The sequence below is a fragment of the Pituophis catenifer genome, unplaced genomic scaffold (assembly GCF_029215685.1).
Source record: "Pituophis catenifer annectens isolate HBS135680 unplaced genomic scaffold, rPitCat1.0.hap2 SCAF_7, whole genome shotgun sequence".
Classification (NCBI taxonomy): domain Eukaryota; kingdom Metazoa; phylum Chordata; class Lepidosauria; order Squamata; family Colubridae; genus Pituophis; species Pituophis catenifer.
The window spans coordinates 22,938,700-22,960,317 of record NW_027256887.1 but is presented as its reverse complement, the minus strand read 5'-3'; the positions used below and the strand labels follow the sequence as shown (position 1 = coordinate 22,960,317).

General features: G+C 40.3%; 1 protein-coding gene across 5 annotated transcripts in view; it reads right to left on the bottom strand.

Annotated features, from left to right (window-relative positions):
- Positions 1-21,618, bottom strand: part of CADPS2 (calcium dependent secretion activator 2) — a 369,911-nt gene that overhangs the window by 139,076 nt on the left and 209,217 nt on the right. For 3 of the 5 annotated variants that reach the window (XM_070947808.1, XM_070947811.1, XM_070947810.1), the window contains exons 9-12: positions 13,091-13,157; positions 8,832-8,940; positions 6,812-7,012; positions 2,013-2,149 (exon numbers count right to left, since the gene is read on the bottom strand). In XM_070947808.1, coding sequence (XP_070803909.1) covers positions 2,013-2,149; positions 6,812-7,012; positions 8,832-8,940; positions 13,091-13,157 — 514 coding nt within the window. Of the gene's footprint in view, positions 1-2,012; positions 2,150-3,088; positions 3,098-6,811; positions 7,013-8,831; positions 8,941-13,090; positions 13,158-21,618 lie in introns of all 5 variants that reach the window. The other 2 variants (XM_070947809.1, XM_070947812.1) reach the window with 2 other exon arrangements.

The window sequence follows — 21,618 nt, the reverse complement described above, 5'->3', positions numbered from 1 at the left end:
ATTCTATACTGAATGTACCGAATGTAGCACTCTATCACTAGAATGTCCGTTTTGTCATATGCGTCTTAATTTTTATCTTCCCCCACCCCAAATTAGTAGCTCTGCTGGCACAACAGAAAATTGAGTTTTTAGTTGGATAATATTATGGTAATCATGTACTGTTTTATAGTTGCTTGTAAGTTTTCCACTCTTTATCAGGGAGTTGAAGAAAGATACTTCAGCATAGTTTATGGTTTTAATCAGTTTGTGTTTAAATCTACTTCTTCCACATTAGGCTTCTTTTCTTGTGCAAAGAAATAATGCACATAGCTACTTTCATTCAATTTATCAAGGTGCAAGAGACTCTTTTTTAAAAAAGTTATTTTCAGCATATGCAGATTGAAAAGAAGGAAATTAAAATATTCTTTCGAAATGCATGTTAGAGAAGAATTTCTACTACAAATTAGCTGATGTCTCTCCAGGTTTCCATGAGTGCCAAATTTCCAACTCTCTACACTGATGAAAAAATGATTGGGGGGGGTCACAAAAATAACCTTCTCCACACCCACACCATACTTAGCTTCAAATGTTACTAATAAAGAGAAGAGCTACAATCAACGGCAAAGCATATGCATTACTATGCCAGAATAACCTTGTTATCTGAAGTAGCATTGAAAAAGGTACCTATCTAAAAGATTGGGGAGTTACAGTAAATAGGTATACAATAAATTAGGTAAAATGAAGATCTTAATCAATATAAAGCAGTCTCTAATAGTCTACATTTCCCTATTTATTTCCTGCTGTCGCAAATAAGCCTATCCACCACCACACTTCACATTTAGTGCATCACGGGGAGGGAGTCAAGAGAGTATGCTTTTATATATACCGGTATGTGTCATTACTGAGCCCATAATGGAATGGACAATGTTCTATACATACCAATTCATCTTTTTTTTAAATATAAAGTGCTAGTTTTGTCAAGCATGTCTCAACATATATAATAAAGTTACTTTTCTTTAAAACTCTGTATTTATGGAATAGCAAACCTACATTTGTTATTTTATAATGCTTTGCCCTTATCCTTGTGTGATTAGTAATTTATAAATTAAAAGAAAACTATCAGTACAAGAGATATTATGGCATGCCTTAAATCAGAGAATTAACACTCAGTTTAATGGATCAGATCTCATAGCACGTTATGTTTTTCAATATACCAGCTTCTGCTTTTTCCATGAAAGCTATTATTTTTGTTGTACAATTCTTATTTTATCATTTTTAATATATAAAAACTTTTATTAGGATTTAATCTTATATTTTGTTCTATGATAGTAATAAAATATGTTACAGCTATAAACAAAAAGAATCAGCAGCCAAACTGAAGAATTTTTACATTTTTTCCTCATGCTCTTCTCAATTATCCAACTTCAAGATTGCAACATCACTCTTTAAATGTTCTGTGTGCTCATTTGAAAGTGAAAAAAATAAATAAAGAAAATAAATTACAGATTACCTCTAGAGTGGTAAGTAATTCATTCAGGATTTAAGCTTACAAAGCTAACCTTGACTCAGCTGAATACAAGTGCAATAAATCTTTCTCCCCCTGTGGTTTTTGGTTCTATTCATTTCTTTTCTCTTCTCAGTCCATAAAGGAGGAGAGAATTACCAGATAGATGACATAATGCTTGACATCTGGCAAGCTGGATTTGTACCTTAAAATGCCTGTACAGGTGTTAGCAAATCCTACCACAGAGGGTTCTATATTTATTAAAGCCTTCTGCTTTTATTCAGCCCTCCTTAGAGGAGCTGATAAACCATAGTTCAGAGTCAGTTTGAATCTCTTCTCTTTTCTATTGAGTGGCACAGCAGTAGCCTGCAAATGTATAATTTTCAAATTTGAAGCCAATCGATTGAAATGCTTTATACTAACCTCACGCATAGTTATTAAATGCGTCTAGAAGAAAAGACCACTTTGCAGTAACTATTTCTCAGTTTTTCTTTTTTGTCACTTCTTTTATTCCAGCCCTTTTACTCACCAAACAAGAATAGGAATCATTCAGTCGGTGATCCAAGGTCTGTCTCTGTAGTACTCTAAAGAGTGCCGCATGGTCAAATGTGCAAGGATTAGCAGAAATAAACTCATCCATGTCATGTTTCTGTGCATGATCTGCATCTGATTGTAGAAAGGTAAAAATAATACTTTGATATAGATTATTTCACTTTAAAACTGTCTTAAAATTTATTTGGAGAACAGCTTTAATTAGAACCTGTCTTCTTTTCCAAGTCTCACCAGTTCTTTAAAAATACTGCCACAAGTAGAATCTAAGCAAGTGACAATGATATAACAATTCATGGACAAACAGAGCAAAAGAAATGCACAAACATATACACACAAACACATACCTATGTGTGTATACACACACTCACACAGATTATACATAAAGAGATACACATATTCTTGTATATTTATATGCTTTAAAATTCTCACACATATAGATAACAAAATATTAACACAGAGTTATTTTCAATATTGTTTTCATACATTGCTCACTGCAAAGCTTTCTCTGTAATAATGTTCTAAAATTTTAGAAAGTTTTGCCAATACTAACTATGAGATGCCTGTTTTAACAAGATACTAAGAGTACAGAAGTTTTGGTTTATTTAAAACACCAACATGTCTTTGCTTACAGGCATGAAGAAGACACTCATCTCAGAGGAAAGCAGCAGTGGAAGATAGCTGGAAGCCCATTTCCTAAACATCAAACTAGAGCAGAAATGAACACATAGCCCCGTACAGGGTTATTTCCAGTCTTTTGCTTTTTATATGCAGCTTTTAAAGAAACAAATATAAAACAGTAATGGCAAAGAGCTCTTTCAGCCTTCCAGTACCAGAGTAATGAAACTGGAAACAATATTTCTTTGTGTAAATTATATATAACATGCCATTTTAAATGGCACCTCAATCAAATATCTGAATTTATTGTTGTTCAGAGATTGCATCTTTCAACGCCTTTGAACCCCGCGGGTTTATCAAAAGACACAATCTAGTGATTCTTTCGTTAATGGTATGTTTTGTCAAAATCCTCAATGCAAGTTGCTATAAAGTATGGACAGAAAAAGCCTTACCATTGCCAAAAGGACTAGTTATGCATTAGCACATTAGCTCTTTTTGATTTCATACACAATATTGGAAGTGAACAGGCCACTATCAACTAAAAAATTGACTTGACCCTTACAATAAGGTCTTTGCTCTTCTTTGTTCTTTTAATTTCAAATATAGAGGTTTTTAATGTTTGTTACTAGAAAAGATGTATTTTCAATATATTCTTGAAAACTGTGCTACAAACCTAAAATTTCTATAAAAAAGGAGACAAAAGTTTATTGATTAAACCCAATTCTAGAGTTAGGTTCATAATAAGACTCCATATTGATCTGTGGGTATGATGCTAACATAATCAGTCACATTTAGAAATTTAGCCCCAGATCATATTGATCCATGTCAAGTCCAACTTTCAGATGCATTTGCAGATGGAAGAATTATTTAATTCAAACTGAAAGATCTATAGCATCATATCCTGAAAAGATGCAGAAACTAATTCATATCACTTGGCTCTGCATTGTCAAAGCAAGAGTCACATTCATGTGACAGATTTAACAAGGTACATATAGCAAATAAACTGTGTGATAACACATTGATAGTTTATGCTATGAGATTATCATCTACAGATAACAGGAGCAAATTTTTACAGAGTTTTTGAAATAATACTTCCCCCACTCCTCAAGTCCTAAGATATATTCATGTATGTAATTAAATGACTATTTAATAACCAAGCATAAAAAATATAAATTTTAGATATAGCTAGAAGGTCTAAGATTTTCCTGAAGTAGAAAGGGATTTGAATTAGTCTTTACTAGATTGACATCTTTTAACCAAATTGTGATGTAGCATATATAGCAGTTTGCTACTAATTTCATATATGTAAAACATTTCTGATTAGCAAAGGATATCGGAAAAATTGTTACGGTTATGGCTTACTGTAATCATCTGATGATACAGAAAAGGAAAAGAAAGACAATGGTGTTTTTTTTTCTTTCCTTATCATGCACATAAATTAGAGCCAGATATTTCAACATAATTGCAGCCTTGATATTTCATATTATCACTCTTTATCTCTTAAAAAGACGAAATGCAAATTAGTTTATGTATATTCATTAACTTTTTTGAAATAGATTAGAGCTGGAAGAGACCTTGGAGGTCTTCTAGTCCAGCCCCCTGCTCAAGCAGGAGACCCTATACCATTTCTGACAAGTGACTGTTGGGTCTCCTTAAAAACCTCCAGTGATGGAGCGCCCAATGATTTCTGAAGGCAAGCTGTTCCACTGGTTAATTGTCCTCACTGTTAGGAAGTTTCTCCTTAATTCCAGATTGCTTCTCTCTTTGATTAGTTTCCAACAAGTGTACTTTTATATATTGCTATACCATTCAAACCTTATTTGGTAGCATAGACCCTTGAACTTATAGTGGAGTTATATCAACATAAATTGATGTCACATTGCTGCACTACCCTGTGATAATTGATCTTGAGTTTCATTTGGATAAATACTGAACAGTCTGCTATTCCTAACAAGAGCAGAAAGAATCCTATCCAAACTTAGGTTTTTTTTAGGAGATACTGTTAAAATTGTAAAAGTAAATTGGGAAACAGAGATGGGAAATGGTTTATAAAATGTTATTGTTATTTTCCTTAGCTGTCTTCATATAACACAAAGGAAAAAGAAAAATAGCTACTAGAATATTTTATTAAAACAGAGGACTCGTCTTTGCTGCATTTCTGCCATTGAATGATCACCCATTTGTACTATGTTCAATCAAGAAACAGTTACAGGAAGTACAATGGAAAGGGAATTTGATAAAACAGAAAATTATCCTGTAGCTATTGTCAAGCAACTAGACATAGATGGGATGCAACAGGAAGACAAGGAAAATGATAGTAACCCTTAGGTTGATACCTGCCAAGCAAGACCACATATTTTACTGTCACATTTTATACTTAAGGAATGCATGTCTCTTCTTAGCCTTAGGAGAAAGCTGCCAGTATTTCTTTATGGAAAGTTTGGAGAATGAAACCAGGCATGCCATTCCTAAGGCTGCCTCTCATTTTCGACTTTTAAAAATAGGTATCATTTGTATAAGGAAATCCATAAACATAAATGTGAGTGGCGTCGTCTTTCACAAGTACTGTCTCCTATAAATGTTAAAGTATTGCTAAACACAAAGTAGGCCAAGAACCTAAAAGGATGGCATAAATACAGGAAAATGTATTATTTGCAAATTACAATAGAAAGAGGTATTATTAAATAGGAATTAGTTAGCTAACATAATTGAAATGGCACTTATATGCTTACTTTCTGGCTATTTCTTTCAGCCAAAAGGGTTGTGAGTCATTGTTTCTATTATATTATCTGCTATAGTTGATTTTTTTTCAGCGTATGAGCCACTTCAATTGCCATAAAGTTGATAAAAATCATATAATTAATAAAAGAACTATTAGAAATACTCCTATGAAACTGGCAGTAATGATGAAAACATCAGTAATAAAATTAACCCACTCTCCTGAACAAAAGGCAATTACAGCAAACCAACTTTTCTTGCTTGATGGAACAACCAGGTTTTAACCAGCTTTTAAAAGCCCAAAGGAGCCAGTTGCAGATCAAGTGGTGTGCTATTTCAAAGGATAGGAACACCCACAAGACAAGTGGCAACTAATGCTGCTCTTTGAATCAAGGTGTTACATCCATTAGTATTTGAGCTGCAGTATTCTAGACCAGCTGCAGTTTCAATAGCAGTCCCATGTGAAGTTCATTGCAATAGTCCAGTTAGAGGTATCTAAAGAATGAGTAACAGTAATTAATGCCAGCTAGGAAAATAGCAATTGCTGCACTAGATGGAGCTGAGTGAAGGCTCTATTTGCTATAGAAACTTGAAGGACCACCAAAATTGCAAACTGAATCTGCTACGGTAGGGAAGTGTAGCTTCATTTAGAATTAATGGAGGAATATCATCAGAAGTAGGTGAGCTTCAAATCCACTACCTCTTGCTGGAATTAAGCCTTAACTCTTGTTCCTTATACAAACTTAGATGGTGTTAGGCTTCTGGACAGCACTTTGGCAGCATCAATAATCTGGTCAAGGGCCAAGATATATAGTTGGGCATAATTGGCATACTGATGTAGCCTGAACCATTTTCTCCCCAACCTTTCCCCAAAAGGGATAGCTAGAGACTTCAGTAGTGAAGACAGTACATTAGAATTCCCATCTGGTCTTTAGAGTCCAACTTTCCACCCTGTCTTTAGAATCCAGCTTTACTAGCAGGGCTTCACATCTCGTTAACTGCAGTAAAATATCCTTTGATATCAATTACCACACTACCTCCTCTTCCCTGAGTTTACAGCTTCAAATTCCTGGCCAGGAAGAGAACTGAAAATTTTCCTCTAATAAGAATTTATGAAGGGATGTAAACTTGTGCTCTTCTTTTTCAAAATTATTTCATCAAAACAATGATGCAGCTGAGTCATGAATACCCGATTGAAGCTATTTGTTATAAAATCAGTGCAAATCCTGCAAGAAAAATAATCCTTAAAAACTGTTTCCACGAGAATCTGTACTGAATTCTAATGATACCAATTACGTATTTCAAAAAGTAACACAACAATAATGAGCTACAAGTCAGGTTTTTAAATGGTTATTAATAATATAAATTTTCAAGAACAGTCAAATTAAATGCTGATTAATTATACAATTGAAATCTCATAAATTAAAAACAATGTAAACTTACTCTGTGATAAATCTGTGTGAGTATTGCTTCCTTTTGGATTCATCTTCTGTGCTTGACCTACAGGAACTGGCTTGTAAGATTGACCAGTAGCTCTGTACATTGCTTGGACCCACAGGATCCGATCTTGTTCATCATCACTGGCAAATATCACTATGTCACCTTCTTTGACAGCATTGAAGAACATCTGACCACCTTGCAGGCCTGCAGATTTAGAAGAACTCAGGATTCAGTCAAGTTAACTGACATGGAATTAAGTTTTCTCTTTTCCCTACCTCCTTAACTAATAACTGGATTTATAGTCTACCTTTCGATCTAAAAAGAGAACTTAAAAGTGACTAAATTAATAAAAACATAAAGGCACAGTTAAAATGTAAAAAAAAAAATCATTAAAATCACTCAAGCTAAATTGAATAGATAGATCTTGATGTCTCTGCTGCAACCAGAAAAAATGGAGGACAATTTCAATGGGAGTAATATTATACCGCTTGGAAGACATGCAGAAGAATGCCTAGTCCTGTCTACCCAAGAGATAGAATATTGAGCAGAAGCATCTTTAACAGTGTCTCTCAGATAGCTCTTAAAAAGAACATTTATGTTCTTCTGCAAGAGATTTCCCAGGTCCAGTGATTGGAGTGAGGAGAAACAAACCAGGGGTGAAATCCAGCAAGTTCTGACAGGTTCTGAAGAACCGGTAGTGGAAATTTTGAGTAGTTCGGAGAACTGGCAAATACCACCTCTGGCTGGCCCCAGAGTGGGGTGGGAATGGAGATTTTGCAATATCCTTCCCCCAGGAGTGGGGAGGGAATGGAGATTTTGCAGTATCCTTCCTCTGCCATGCCCCCAAGCCACACCATGCCCACCAAGCCACGCCCACAGAACCGGTAGTAAAAAAATTTGGATTTCACCACTGAAACAAACTCATGCTCACCTCAAACCCCAGTGACAAGAGAAAATTCATCTATGCTGAAGACATTTCTAGTTACGGCTTTACCTTTGTGTTAGATATGTAGACAAATAATCAAAATGACACTTTGATCCTTGCATGTATATTACTGGATTGTGCTCCCACTTAAATAAATTTCTCCAATTAACCAACTTTTCTTGAAACTTTCCGTCCCTAAGCACTTTTCTGTACTAATTAACAGGTTGGGTGAGTTCTTGTTAAAGAAAGCAAAAAAGGAAAAAAAATCTATGATGGCCATTATACAAAATTGGTTACATGATAGCAGTACCATTTACATAGATGCATCTAGTTTGCATTTGATATCATTTCAGGAGGAAGAGCACTATAAAATCAGAATCAAAAGCTCATCCTCATATTTAAAGGAAATATTTCTTTTCAATTAATATCAGTTCATGATATCAATGTCTTTAATAGCATTAAAATAATGTATAGCAGGAGTGAAATGCTCCCAGTTCGGATCGGATCGCCCGATCCGGTAGCGATGGAGGTGGGTGGTTCGGAGAACCGGTAGCAAAAATCCCTGCGCCCCCCCTCTCCATGCCTAGCTGAGCTGAGCAATCATCAGAGGCTTTTTTTTTAACTTTTAAAAGCATTTTTTCTACAACCTCTTCAGCCAAAAAAATGCTTTCAAAAGTAAAAAAAAAAAAGCCTCTGATGATCGCGCAGCTCAGTTGGGATGGTCAGAGGCTTTTAAAAGCATTTTTTCTACAACCTCTTCGGCCGAAGAGATTGTAGAAAAAATGCTTTTAAAAGTTAAAAAAAAAGTTGGCCACGCTCACCCAGTCACATTATCCCCCCCAAGCCACGCCCACAGAACCGGTAATAAGAAATGTTACATTTCACCACTGATGTATAGTCTGGCAATTCATATCTGCAATGAGATGGAGATGTTTCTGATATGTTAGAATGTGATGTAAAAATGTAACCTGGCCTAAAATAGTCTTTCTCTCTCTTCCTATCTACCTACTTACTTGATAGGATTGTATGAAAAGATAAAACAAGCCGTCTTTCCTAATTTCTCTGCAATCAGACATTTGAACTCATTTTACAGAATACCTGGATGGGGTGCTGTATAATCCACAGTGTATCCTTCAAGTTGCATTAACTCCTGAGGCTCTGATTTTTTCTCTCTGTAGCTGCACATGGCAAATGTATATTGGCTAACCTAGGTGAAAGATACAGAGAAGCCCTGAATTAGCTATATGTGTTATATTGACATTTAGCTCTTAGTTCAGTGGGACATGGGCAATAAACTAACTGCTAACAATGGGAGTTATAAATAAACTCCCATTTGGCTTAGAACAAATATGTCAACTGTACATTAACAACTTGAAATTCACAATAATAACTGCTTTACAAAATACACTTAGATATCAAGATAATACCACTAATCTACTTGTATACTACAAGTCTACAGCAATCATTGTGCAATAATTGTGAAATTGTAATTTGAAAAATAAAAGCACCTTTTTTTATCCGACTATCACCAGTAGCCATCTTGAGAATCAATGCTAAATTGAAAATTTAATCATTACTCTGTACATTCCCATCAATACATTTTTTAAAACAGGTATACGGTATGTAAGGCATTTGTTCATCTACCTTGAACACTGAGTGTCCTTCTATCTGACACTAGTACACATATCTTTACCTTGAAACCTAGAGCACACAAAAGTTTGAGATCATATCAGGCTTCACACAGTATCTAACACATTGTACCTTTGCAATGGTTGGAGGAAAGCAGGCCCTATTTTCCCCCCTAGGTGGGAGAATGTGCACATGCAACATTATAAGCAGACATCTTTGTATCAGATTAACTCCCCACTGCAAATAAGACAGAAATGTTTGGCTTCACCCACTTGGGGGATTCTGGGGGCCACACATGAGGTGCTAGTGTGCCCAATGAAGCTTCTGGGCACACTTTACAACTCCAACCAAAACAGTCAAGAAAGGTATCCAGAAAATAATTGGCTCTTCAATTCTGTGTCATTGTTGAGAAAAGTAATAGTTTTGAATATGCCATTTGCACTTGACTCCAAGTTTTTGATTGCTGTAGTCAGGTATAAGATTACAAAAGGTGCAAAGTGATCACCATAATCAGACAAAAGGTTAAGTAGACAAATTCAACCATTTAATGCTAACTGATCTAAATGGCTTTTTAAAGTTGCTGGATGGGGTTATTTATTATGAAATCCACAGTTCATCTGCCACTTAATAACCCTGCAACATAAAGTATAAATTTAGCACAATTCTTGCACTGTCAACAGTGCAGGAATTATGAAAGGGATGACAAAATACTCATCTGTCAGTACTATTCTTTATAGGCATTCTACACTAGGTCTATTCATAAAGCTAAAGTGGTCAATTGGATTGTGCACTTCAGACTGCAGGTGAAGGAAACAACATCAACAATTTAGTACACAATTATATGTGTGGAATCAGGGGAATGGAGAGGCATCTCTTTCAACTAGATAAGACTGCCGTTGGCCTCATCTAAACTTTTCTGAGAAACAGAAAACAAAAGAAGAAAATTGAAGAAGAAAATCTCAAGTGTTTAAGATTAGAAATGGACAGATATCAATATGAATTCAAAAATGACATGATAAACATCACATAGACTATGCTAATTTATACTTATATGAGTACTATTTGGTTTATGCATAGTTCTATTAATCTGTCTGACAGAAAACTGTAGGTAGTAGTATTTGTGGATAGCCTAGCTTGGCCAATGATCACAAATACTACAAATGAATTTTAATGTTTTTAGTTTCCTGCATATTACATAAAAGCATGAGATGGTACCTGTACTCTTTTATGTATTATATTCACATTGGTCTTTTCATATTTTAGATACTGTGTTTTCCCGAAAATAAGACCCTGTCTTATATTTTTTTGAACCCCGAAATAAGCGCTTGGCCTTATTTTTGGGGAGGTCTTATTATTTTGGGGCATGTGGAGGAAACCAGAGGAAACGGCGGGGACCGGCTGCGCATGGGTTTAAATATTTTCAGGGAGGGCTTATTTTCGGGGTGGGTGGGTGGGTGGGTTATTTTAGTGCATGCGCTCAAAAGCCCAATTGGGCTTATTATCAGGGGATCTCTTATTTTTGGGGAAACAAATATATATTTGTTTTCTGAGGTTTTCGCGGGTGTTTGTATGTAGGTCTTTGGTTATTCGGGTTTTCTCCCGCGTAAAATTGGAGGTATCTTGGCAACGTTTTGACAAAGTCTCATTCGTCATCTTCAGGCTGGTGTTTTCGGCTTCGTGCTTCTAGGAGCAATGTGTGTGATCGCAGCTGTTTCTTCCTTTCAACTGCCAGTGGGGATGTGAACTGATTGGGTGGGAGCTTGGCTGTGTTCTGATTGGGTGGAGGTGTGTTCTGATTGGATGGGGGGTTGGCTGTGCTCTGATTGGCTGGGTGTGTGTTCTGTTTAGGTGGGGGCTTGGTTGTGCTCGGGTTAGTTTGAGTAGCAGGGGGATTTGAGCTGGTGAGCTGTGTTGCTGTTGTTTGGCTTCGTGTTCGTGGCCGTGCCACCTCTTCATGGTGGGTGTCAGTCTGCTTCATGTATGGATTGGAGGGGTTTAAAGTGGCTAATGATGCAGCTGTGATCTGGCTTCTGGTCCGTGGTTGTGCCTCATCATCAGTGTGGGTTTGAGTCTGCTTTCTGCGTGGATGTGGGGTGGTTACATCTTGTGTGGCTCTCGTGAGTGTGAGTCTGGTGTCATTCTTTGTGTTAGGGACTCGTTTGTCAATAAGGGCGGGTTTCCAAATGTATCATCTCGAGACTTTTAGGGATATGTTCACAATTACATGGGAAGAAACCCGAAATATTAACTGTATATATATATATATATATATATATATATATATATATATATGTATGTATGTATGTATGTATGTATGTATGTATTTATGTATGTATGTATGTATGTATATATATATTAGTCTGCCAAAAAACAAAAGGTACCATTCTTGCATTCATCACTGAAAAACACACATTATGTCTGTGGCAACAGAGAGGGGCAAAAGCTAATTTTTAATTTACAAAGTAGTTGTGGAAATTGGATAAAAATCTTCGGTGAAAGTCTTCCACCATGTTCTGAAAGATCTCTGGGGATGGCCTAATAAATTATGAAAATTATCTTTCCTTATAAGCATGCATGAATATGGGGAAACCCAGATGAGAAATGAACCCTCATTGCCATTACCTTGCCATAACAGGTTGCTTGAAACCATTCATCTGCCAGTCAGAATACTTTGAGTAAAGACCCAATGTCATATTGCAGAATTTTTGGGATGTAGTTTTAGCTTTCTCCGACATCATGCCTCTGTAGTTTTATAGATTTGTCAACTGAAAGGATGCCGAGGAAACCCAATAGAGTGCTATAACTAATGAATGGCTCTCTCTTCACTCACAAGAGAGTGATAGGGATGGGCTGATACAAACTATCTTACTTTATTCTCCCTGTCCTTGATTAAATGTGAGCATTTATACACTTGTTCTTTTGAATATATCCTAGAAAGAAATTCAGGATTTCTTTATATATATATATATATATAATACTTATATATATATATATATAATACTTTTCTAGTCAGGGTTTTTTTCTTACGTAGCTCAAGATGTTTGTATAGCCATAGTGGGGTGATATCTCAAATCACCACTTTCAGGCTTTATCAGACATTTTGTGTTGTCTGTTGTGAGACTTAAGGGAGACTGGGATAGTACTATTTCTGCCTTGTGAGGCTTCATCGGCCAGCCACACCCTTATTTTATGACTCCTCCCTATAAAGGTCAAATATTTATTTTTATTTTGTTCTTTTAATTCGTAAGTTCATATGTATAATACTTTTCTAGTCAGGGTTTTTTCTTACGTAGCTCAAGATGTTTGTATAGCCATAGTGGGGTGATATCTCAAATCACCACTTTCAGGCTTTATCAGACATTTTGTGTTGTCTGTTGTGAGAATTAAGGGAGACTGGGATAGTACTATTTCTGTCTTATGAGACTTCATCGGCCAGCCACACCCTTATTTTATGACTCCTCCCTGTAAAGGTCAAATATTTATTTTTATTTTGTTCTTTTAATTCGTAAGTTCATATGTATAATACTTTTCTAGTCAGGGTTTTTTTCTTACGTAGCTCAAGATGTTTGTATATATATATGTATATGTATTTGTAGATGTTTATGTATGTGTATACACACACACACACACACACACACACACACACACTGCTTGTACACAAATATATATAGCTTAACAGCATCTCTTGAAATGATGTTGAAATTAAACAACAAAGAAGCATCACTAACCTGCACAAGAACAAAGTAGCGCTTTTTCCACCTTTTCCAAACTTTTTGTCCAAGGGCATATAAATATCTGTTAAATGTGAAGACAAATCATTCTCAATTAAAAATCTTACAATGAAATGGCCACAAATGAACATTAATGAAACAAAGTCTTAGAAGAATTACATTCCTGAATTTACTTATCCTTAACATATAGATGGATACATTTTGATGTATTCATTATTAGTACTACTAACCTTTTATATAGGGAGCATGTAACATAAATCATCTTAGTCATAATTCAAAACAGTCTTGAAAGGTAAATCGGTGTTATACTGTATACTTCACATGAAAATTGAGAATTAGAAACTAAGGCAACCCTATTAGTTTATAACAGAGGCAAGATTTGAAATTGAGGTTTTCCAGCTCATAGTTAGTGTGGGGTTTCAGGAAGAAATCTGTGAGTTTATAGTAGTTGCCTTTCAGAATGTTATTGAATTTTCAATCTTCTCCAATCTGGGGCAGGGGTAAAATGCTTCCGGTTCGGACCGGATAGCCCGATCCGATAGCGATGGAGGAGGGTGGTTCGGAGAACTGGTAGCAAAAATCCCTGCCCCCCGCCATTGTCCAGCTGAGATGCGCAATCATCAGAGGCTTTTTTTTAATTTTTAAAAGCATTTTTTCTACAACCTCTTTGGCCGAAAAAATGCTTTTAAAAGTAAAAAAAAAAAGCTTCTGCCGATCAGGCAAGTCAGCTGGGATCGTCAGAGGCTTTTTCTTTTAAAAAAAATGAAAGCCTCTGCTGATCAGGCAAGTCAGCTGGGATCATCAGAGGCTTTTAAAGGCATTTTTTTTATAACCTCTTCAGCCGAAGAGCTTTTTAAAAGTTAAAAAAAAAAGTTGGCCACCCCCCCCCCCAGCCACGCCCACAGAACCGGTAGAAACAAATTTTACATTTCACCACTGATCTGGGGCCATGTAGAATTGTTGGGGCTACAACTCCAAAGACTTCTAGGAAAAGCAATTTCAATACGTCTAGATGATCACAGGTTGAAAAAGCCAAGAACTAAAGATAGCTTACTAAGGTTTTATGGCTGATATATAATAACATCTGAGAGCAAACATTAGAGCAGATTTTTGATTGCAGCATATTTGCAGGATCTCAAAAAATATGTAACTGAGTTAAACAATTGTTATGAAGATGGCAAGAGGATATATCCATACATCAACACTTGCTTCCTCCTTAACTTGCTTCTACTGGATGAGCCCAGAAAGCACCAACAGATAATATGAGGGTACCTGCACTGGATCCAAATAATTTTTCTCTGCTTTGGAACTTAATATTACACATTTCTAAAGCATGTTTTCCCCTCAAATACACTACCTTTTTCAGCAAACTCTGAATCATTGTATGAAATATATTTATTTTATTTGCATACATACTCAATCACTCTGCTTAGAGCTCCATTGCCAAGAATTTGTTGATTAAATAGTGATTGAGTTACTATATTGTGCTAAGCCATTAATTCGCGGAGTACATAATTGATTATCTGTATTAGTGTCTCTTAATACAACAATCTATTCTAGATACTTCTACAATGCTTATCTTAAAAGAAGTAATAAAGTTTTCCCTGTCTATAGATATACTACATTCTGACAAAACATATACCTAAAATAGGAGTCGGTGACTTACAACCTCTAGGAACTTGGGACTTTTAGATTAAATTTTAGTATTTAAATTACCTGAAGTAGGTAATTTAAGAAAGCTTAAATGCAACTTCTAATACAGGCATACCAATGAGAGAGAGAGGGAGAGTGGGAGAGAGGAGACTATCTTTATAAACTGTACTTTCCCAAATCCCAGCGATCTGTATTATGATCTGGACACCCATCTCACTATTAAGAGTGACTCTTATCTTGTTTATAGCTTTCAGCCTTGTCAAAAATGTTAATGCTTCCCTTGATCATTATAAGGTGACCCACCATTTCTCTAAGGCAGTATTATGCCCCTAATTGAAAAGTTATCCTTACAAGTGAAGAAAGATGAAATTGACTTAAACATGGAATGATACTAAGAAAATTTTGGCTTCACCAACAGACATGAGAAGGTAGCAGAAGCCATTGTGATCAGTCCTTGTGAGTAAATCTTGAATTGGAAGCTCATCCAACCACCCAATGGAAAAGTTGCCAGTTTTCTGACAAGGGTCAGAAATCAATGAACAGATGGATGTTTGAGTACCTGGAGAAGCATCCCATATATGTAAGACTACTTAGGAGAATGCTATGATCACTGCCAGCTGAGAGCTTCCTGTAAGGTCCTACTTGAGTGCAAAACATTTTTCTATAGAAACCCAATCCTGTATTCTTTATACTCCATTTTAAATTATGCCCTGCAAATCTCTTGTTCTTTCTAGATCTTGCTTGGTTTAGTGAACTTTGTCTGCTGGAAGGGAATTTATTCCGTTGAACTTAAACTTGTATTTATAATTACATCTTTGATTGCTGAATGTATAACTGCTATACTAACTGATTCAAACCCAAGGGGGCCATGACAGTTATATACAGTTCTTTGACAGTTCTTTGACAGTGAAGGCAATGATTTATGCTCTCAATATCACTGATCTCTTGGTTAGATAGAAATACTTTTAAAAATGTTGTCTAGTGTGCAGGTAGTACAAAATTCCTACAAAAGAAGAACAAAAGAATATGTTTTCACACAGTTTCAGAATAGAACTGAGATTCCTACAAATGATAAATGTTGCCAAATACAAAACACACATATGAAAATGGCAGCCACAAACACTTTGGGGTTGAAGATTGGCCATCTTTAACTTTATACTGGATAGTATAAGAGCCCATAGAATGGAGGAGGGGAGGTGAATTGGGTAAATGTTTGCAATTTAGGCCAAAGATGCTACCAGGACTTGCTACTATAGGAAAGGAGGTAAGGAATGTACCTCTGTGTTCCTGTAATGTGCATACCAGAATTGGACTATCTAAGCAAGAAAAATAGAAGAATATTTTAGGTATAATTTTACAAAAGTCAAACCTCTGACTGGAAATTTAAATTTGAGTGTAGTTGGTATATTAATTTCTTGCCTACTCCCAGATCCAATGAAATCACAGGATTTGTTTACGGGGAGAAAGTCTCAGGTTTCCCATTTTCTGACTTTCAGCACCACATAGTTACAGTTTGTAAAGTAACACAACTGAACCGGAGCATATAACAAACACGAGTGAAGCAGAACAGAGAACAACGAAACTCCTCTGACAGTCGCTTAAATAGTGAGCTGCCAGATGGCGCAACCAATCCGGGGGCCAGCAATTCCTGTTACTTCTTGTTGCTAGCAGCTGCGCCAATCATCACCCATCAGCAATATAGTCTAGCCGAGGGAAGTCGCAAGTGTGAGGACTCAACACTCCTTTCCACCCGCACTGCGCATGCATAATCAGCCAAGTACGCCAGACAGCGTCGGCACCGCCCAGATCGTCTCAGTTCAGGCTTGGCTGTTCCTGGAGGCGGAGCCGGAACTTCGGTCTCTGGAGTCAACGGAGTACCCAGGCCCTCCGGAGCTGGGACGTCTGGTTCAGCGACCCCCTCGGGGACCACAGGTAATGCAATTGGCGAATCGATGGGGTACGGGCAGTTGGAGTCTAGCTGGCTTGATTGTGTTCCTTGTGCAGCAGGCGGTGGATAATGCAGTGCTTCTGGGACCGGTCGCGGGTCGGTTGTATCGGCCACGCATCACATTAGTTGATTAATGTGACGTCTCCACACTCTCCCATTGTTGTGGCCCCGCCCTCTGAGCCTATCTCATCGGAGGAAGAAAGCTCCGAGCATGAGGAAGAGGAGTCAGCCAGGCCTCCCTCTCCAGGCCCCTCCCCTCTGGCACTGTCTCAGGAGCCGGCCGAGGGAGAGGAGATTAGCCGGGAGACAGGTGTCTTGGATGAGAGTGAAGAGGAGACGTCATTCCTGGATGCACGCCACTGAAGGCGTGATAAACGATTGCAGCAGCTCAGGAGGCGTGCTAGGGATTAGAACTGAGTCACTGGACCACACCCCAGAGACTATATAATAGAGGGTGGTGGCCAGTGATCCCTGTGACGAACAAAAATAAACCTTGGATAGTCACTAGAGCATCATCCGAAACTGCTGAGAGGAATATTATTTCAGTCGGACTCTTGTACGCTGAGTATATTATCTTTCTGTTTCTGTGGAAATAAAAGCACTTGGCAGACGGTGTGTATATCGCTGCCAAGTTGGAGATAAAGACCTGGGTGTGTGCCAAGTGCTTCCTTAACCCTCGGCTGGCTGTGTTTGTGTGTGTGTGTGGACGGGGACAGATCACCCATCATTGAGTTGGACCCTATAAGAGTAGGGGCCCATTAGTTGTATTATCTGCCCCGCGAGCCACCTCTTGTCCTGGTTGAAGTTTAAAGCGAAGACCAGGTCACCGACAGCGAAAGTCCATGTGCGCAACTGTTCCCCCGGGCGCCCAGCTTGGGTGTAACTAGGGTGCAGGCGATCCAGGGTGATACGGAGTCACCGGCCCATAAGGAACTCGGCGGGGCTGTGCTTAGTGGTGGCTGTGGGCGTAGTATGTTGAGCCAACAGATATTGATATACTCTATGGTGCCAATCGGAGCCCCCCAACTGGCATAAGGCCTCTCTTGCCGACCTCACGGCCCTCTCCGCCTGCCCATTAGCAGCCGGATGGGAGGGAGCCGTGCGGGCATGGCGAATGCCCAGTTTGGCAAGGAATAGCTGAAAGGGTGCTGACGTGAACTGCGGGCCGTTATCGGTAACTACGGTGTCCAGCAGACCATGGGTCGCGAACAAACCCTCCAAAACCCTCAACACAGACTCTGTAGTGGTGTTTGACATGAGTGCCATCTCTACTCACTTCGAATAAGCATAAACTGTAATTAGGAAGGTGCGGCCGAGGAAAGGCCCCGCGAGATCGAGGTGCACCCTCGCCCAGGGGGCTCTGGGCGTCTCCCACTCTTGAATAGGGGCCGAGGGCGGAGCCGGCCTAGACAGCTGGCACATGTGACACCTAGCTACCCATTCCTATATGCCCCTATCGAGGGCAGGCCACCAGACATAACCACGGCCTAAGCCCTTCATGCGCACGACGCCAGGGTGTGCCTTGTGGAGGCACGTCAAAACACCTTTCCTCAGGTAGGGGGGAATCACAACCCAATGGCCCCAAAGGAGGCAGCCTGCCTGTACAGACAACTCGTGTTGTCTGCGGAAGTAGGGCAAAAATTCGGCACCTATGTGCATTTGCGGCCAGCCCTTGTGAACCCAATCCAGAACCTGGTACAGCACAGGGTTGGTTGCCAAATGGGAACGCACATCCATGGCAGTCACTAAAGGAGACAGGTCATCAATCATAAGGACTGAAGCCGTGGGGGAAGGATCCTGAATTGGCAAAGGAAGGGGGCAGCGACTGAGGGCATCCGCATGCCCGATAGCCTTCCCCGGCTTGTACTGTAGTTGGTAGCCAAAAATTCCAGCCAACGTGACATGTGTGGGGACAGGACGGGAGGTGTTTGGTGGTCTGCCGCCAGCAAGCCCAACAAGGGCTTGTGGTCGGTAACAAGAAAAAAAACCAGCCATAAACGTAATCATGGAATCTTTTGATTCCTGCTACAGCCGCCAAAGCCTCCCGATCGATTTGACTGTAATTTCTCTCCGCTGCGGATAGCGTGCGGGAGTAATAAGCGATTGGGGCCTCCACCCCATTTGGTAACAGATGACTCAAGACAGCCCCCACCCCATGGGGGAGGTGTCACAAGTCAATGATAGGGGCAAGCTGTCATCATATTGCACAAGGACGGCATCCAAAGTGAACACGTCCTTAACTGCCCGAAAGGAGGTGGCCGCCTTGCGATCCCAAACCCAATGCATTTTCTTATCCAGGAGCCTATTGAGAGGCTCTGCCAGCGATGCCTTATGAGGCAGAAAAACTGCATAAAAATTAAGGAGACTGAGGAAGGCCTGCAGTTCGGCCCTCGACGTTGGTATAGGGGCATTCTTAATGGCCGCCACTTTGGCAGGCACTGGCTGGATACCGGCTGCATCAATCAGGAACCCTAAAAATTCTACCTGCGATACCCCAATACGGCATTTCTCCGGTTTAAGTTTAAGCCCAACCTGTTTAAAACGGGATAGAACAGCTCTCAGCTTGGCGCTGAGGTCCACCTGACCCGCAGCCGCGATCAGGATGTCATCAAAGTAGGGCACAACACCCTGTAGCCCATGGAGCAGGCGCTCCATGAGGCTTTGAAAAATACCTGGGGCCACACTAACTCCAAACTGTAAGTGTGGGCATTTAAACACCCCCCGGTGAGTGACTATTGTCTGGGCCAGGGCTGTGGCCTCGTCAACGGGAAGCTGCTAATACGCTTGCGTGAGATCCAGCTTTGTGAAGACCCTTCCCTGGCCCAACGAGTGCAACAAATGCTGCACTACTGGAACATGGTAATGGTTAGTCTGGAGAGCCCTATTGAGGGTCACCTTATATTCTGCACAGATCCTAATTGAACCATCTGTCTTTAGGGGAATGACTATTGGGGTCTCCCATTTTGAGTGTTCTACTGGCTGCAAGACCCCTTGTGCTATTAACTTGTCCAACTCTTGATCAACCCTGGCCCACAGTGGCAGTGGCACCCTTCGAGGCTTTAGCCAGATTGGGGCCACCTGGGGGTCTAAGTTGAAGAAGATGGGCAGCCCTGTGTATTTACCCAACTGGCCATCAAACACTTCAGTGAACTCGCGGGTCACCTCAGCCGAGACGTCCGAACCGGTCACGTGGATGCCAGACACCCCCAAATGCAGGGCAGCGAACCAGTCTAACCCCAACAAGCTGGGAAGACTGTCCCTTACGACGATGAGCGGTAGTTGACCTGCAAAAGAACCATAAACATCAGAGAAAGAGCCACAGCCTAGAGTGGGGATAGGTCGACCCTGGTAATCTTTTAGTTTAACTGGGCACGGCTGCAGGCGGCATTTGGAGAAGGAATGGAACCAACGCCTTGAGGGTAGACCAGGCGATCAGAGACCGGGAGGAGCCCGTGTTGACCTCCATCTGGCAGGGAATGGACTCTAAGAGGACTTTAATGTAGATCTTGGATCCCAAGTATGGCGCGGACGCTTGGCTGACGTTCACAGCATCGATCTCAGTGTCCCGGAACAGGTCGACAGCATTCGCGTGGCGGTCAACCCGCTTTGCCTTCCACCGCTTGGGTGCTGGCTCCCCCAGATCCTCTGGAAGCGGGAGGGACACTCGGCAGATCCTGGACAAGTGACCCCGCTTCCCACAACGATGGCAGACGGCGGACTTGAATCTGCACTCTGCACGACTATGCTGTCCGCCGCAACCCCGACAGCTGCCCTGGAACGGTTTGACAGGGGCCATTCCTCTGGGCTTCTGCGTCTGAACCCTCATAGTGAATGGATTGGGGGGGCAGAGGTGGAGGAACCCCGCTAGGCTGCGAACGTTGAATTTCCGCCGACGATTGGGCCGACATCTTGGAAGCCCTGGCCTCATCCATGGCTATGGGAAGGGTTAGGTCTGAACAGGCTAACAATCTCCGCTGCAGTTTAAGATCCCACACGCCACAGACCAGCTGGTCCAGGAGCATGTCATCAAGCTCGCGGAATTCGCAGTGGAGGGTGGCCGTCCGCAGAGAAGCCATGTACTCATTCACAGACTCTCCAGCCCTCTGATGAAATGCGTGGCGCCGGGCTATCTTAGATGGAGTGGGAGAATAGTGGTTCTTTAATTTCGCCAGCAGCGTCTCCCAAGGCACAGAGAAAACCAGTTGCGGGGCAGCCAGAGCCCTGGCTGTTCCAAAAATTTCTTCTCCGCAAGAGCTCAGGAAATACCCTCTCTTCCTAGCACTAGACAAGTCAGCTAGGTCGTTGGCCTGGAGGAAGCACTCAAACTGCTCCAGGTAATCGTCCCAGGTCTCAGAAGCCGGCTCGAATGGTGTGAATGTCGGGAGAGGGAACGCCATCGTAAGGAAGAGACGGAGCGAATCCGTGAATCACTCTCACCCAATTTTCCGGCGCCTCGTTTGGTCGATAGTATTATTAGCCAATTTACGCCTCAGGCACATCCCATCCTCGTCGCCAGTTGTTGTGTATTAAGAGGGAACACACATGAGGCAGGCGGCTAATAACATCTGTTTTTAATGTAACACAACTGAACCGGAACATATAACAAGCACGAGGGAGGCAGAACAGAGAACAACGAAACCCCTCTGACAGTCGCTTAAATAGCGAGCTGTCAGATGGCGCAACCAATCCTGGGGCCGGCAATTCCCGTTACTTCTTGTTGCTAGTGACTGCGCCAATGATCGCCCGTCAGCAAAATAGTCTAGCCGAGGGAAGTCGCAAGTGTGAGGACTCAACAAATCAGATTCTACAAAAACACTGTTTGCCATAGGGAAGTTCTTATTTGATTGTAATATTGTCCATGGGCATTCTGGACGTGGTTTGCTTTCTTTATGAAACAGGGAACTAAATGCAAAAATACATGACA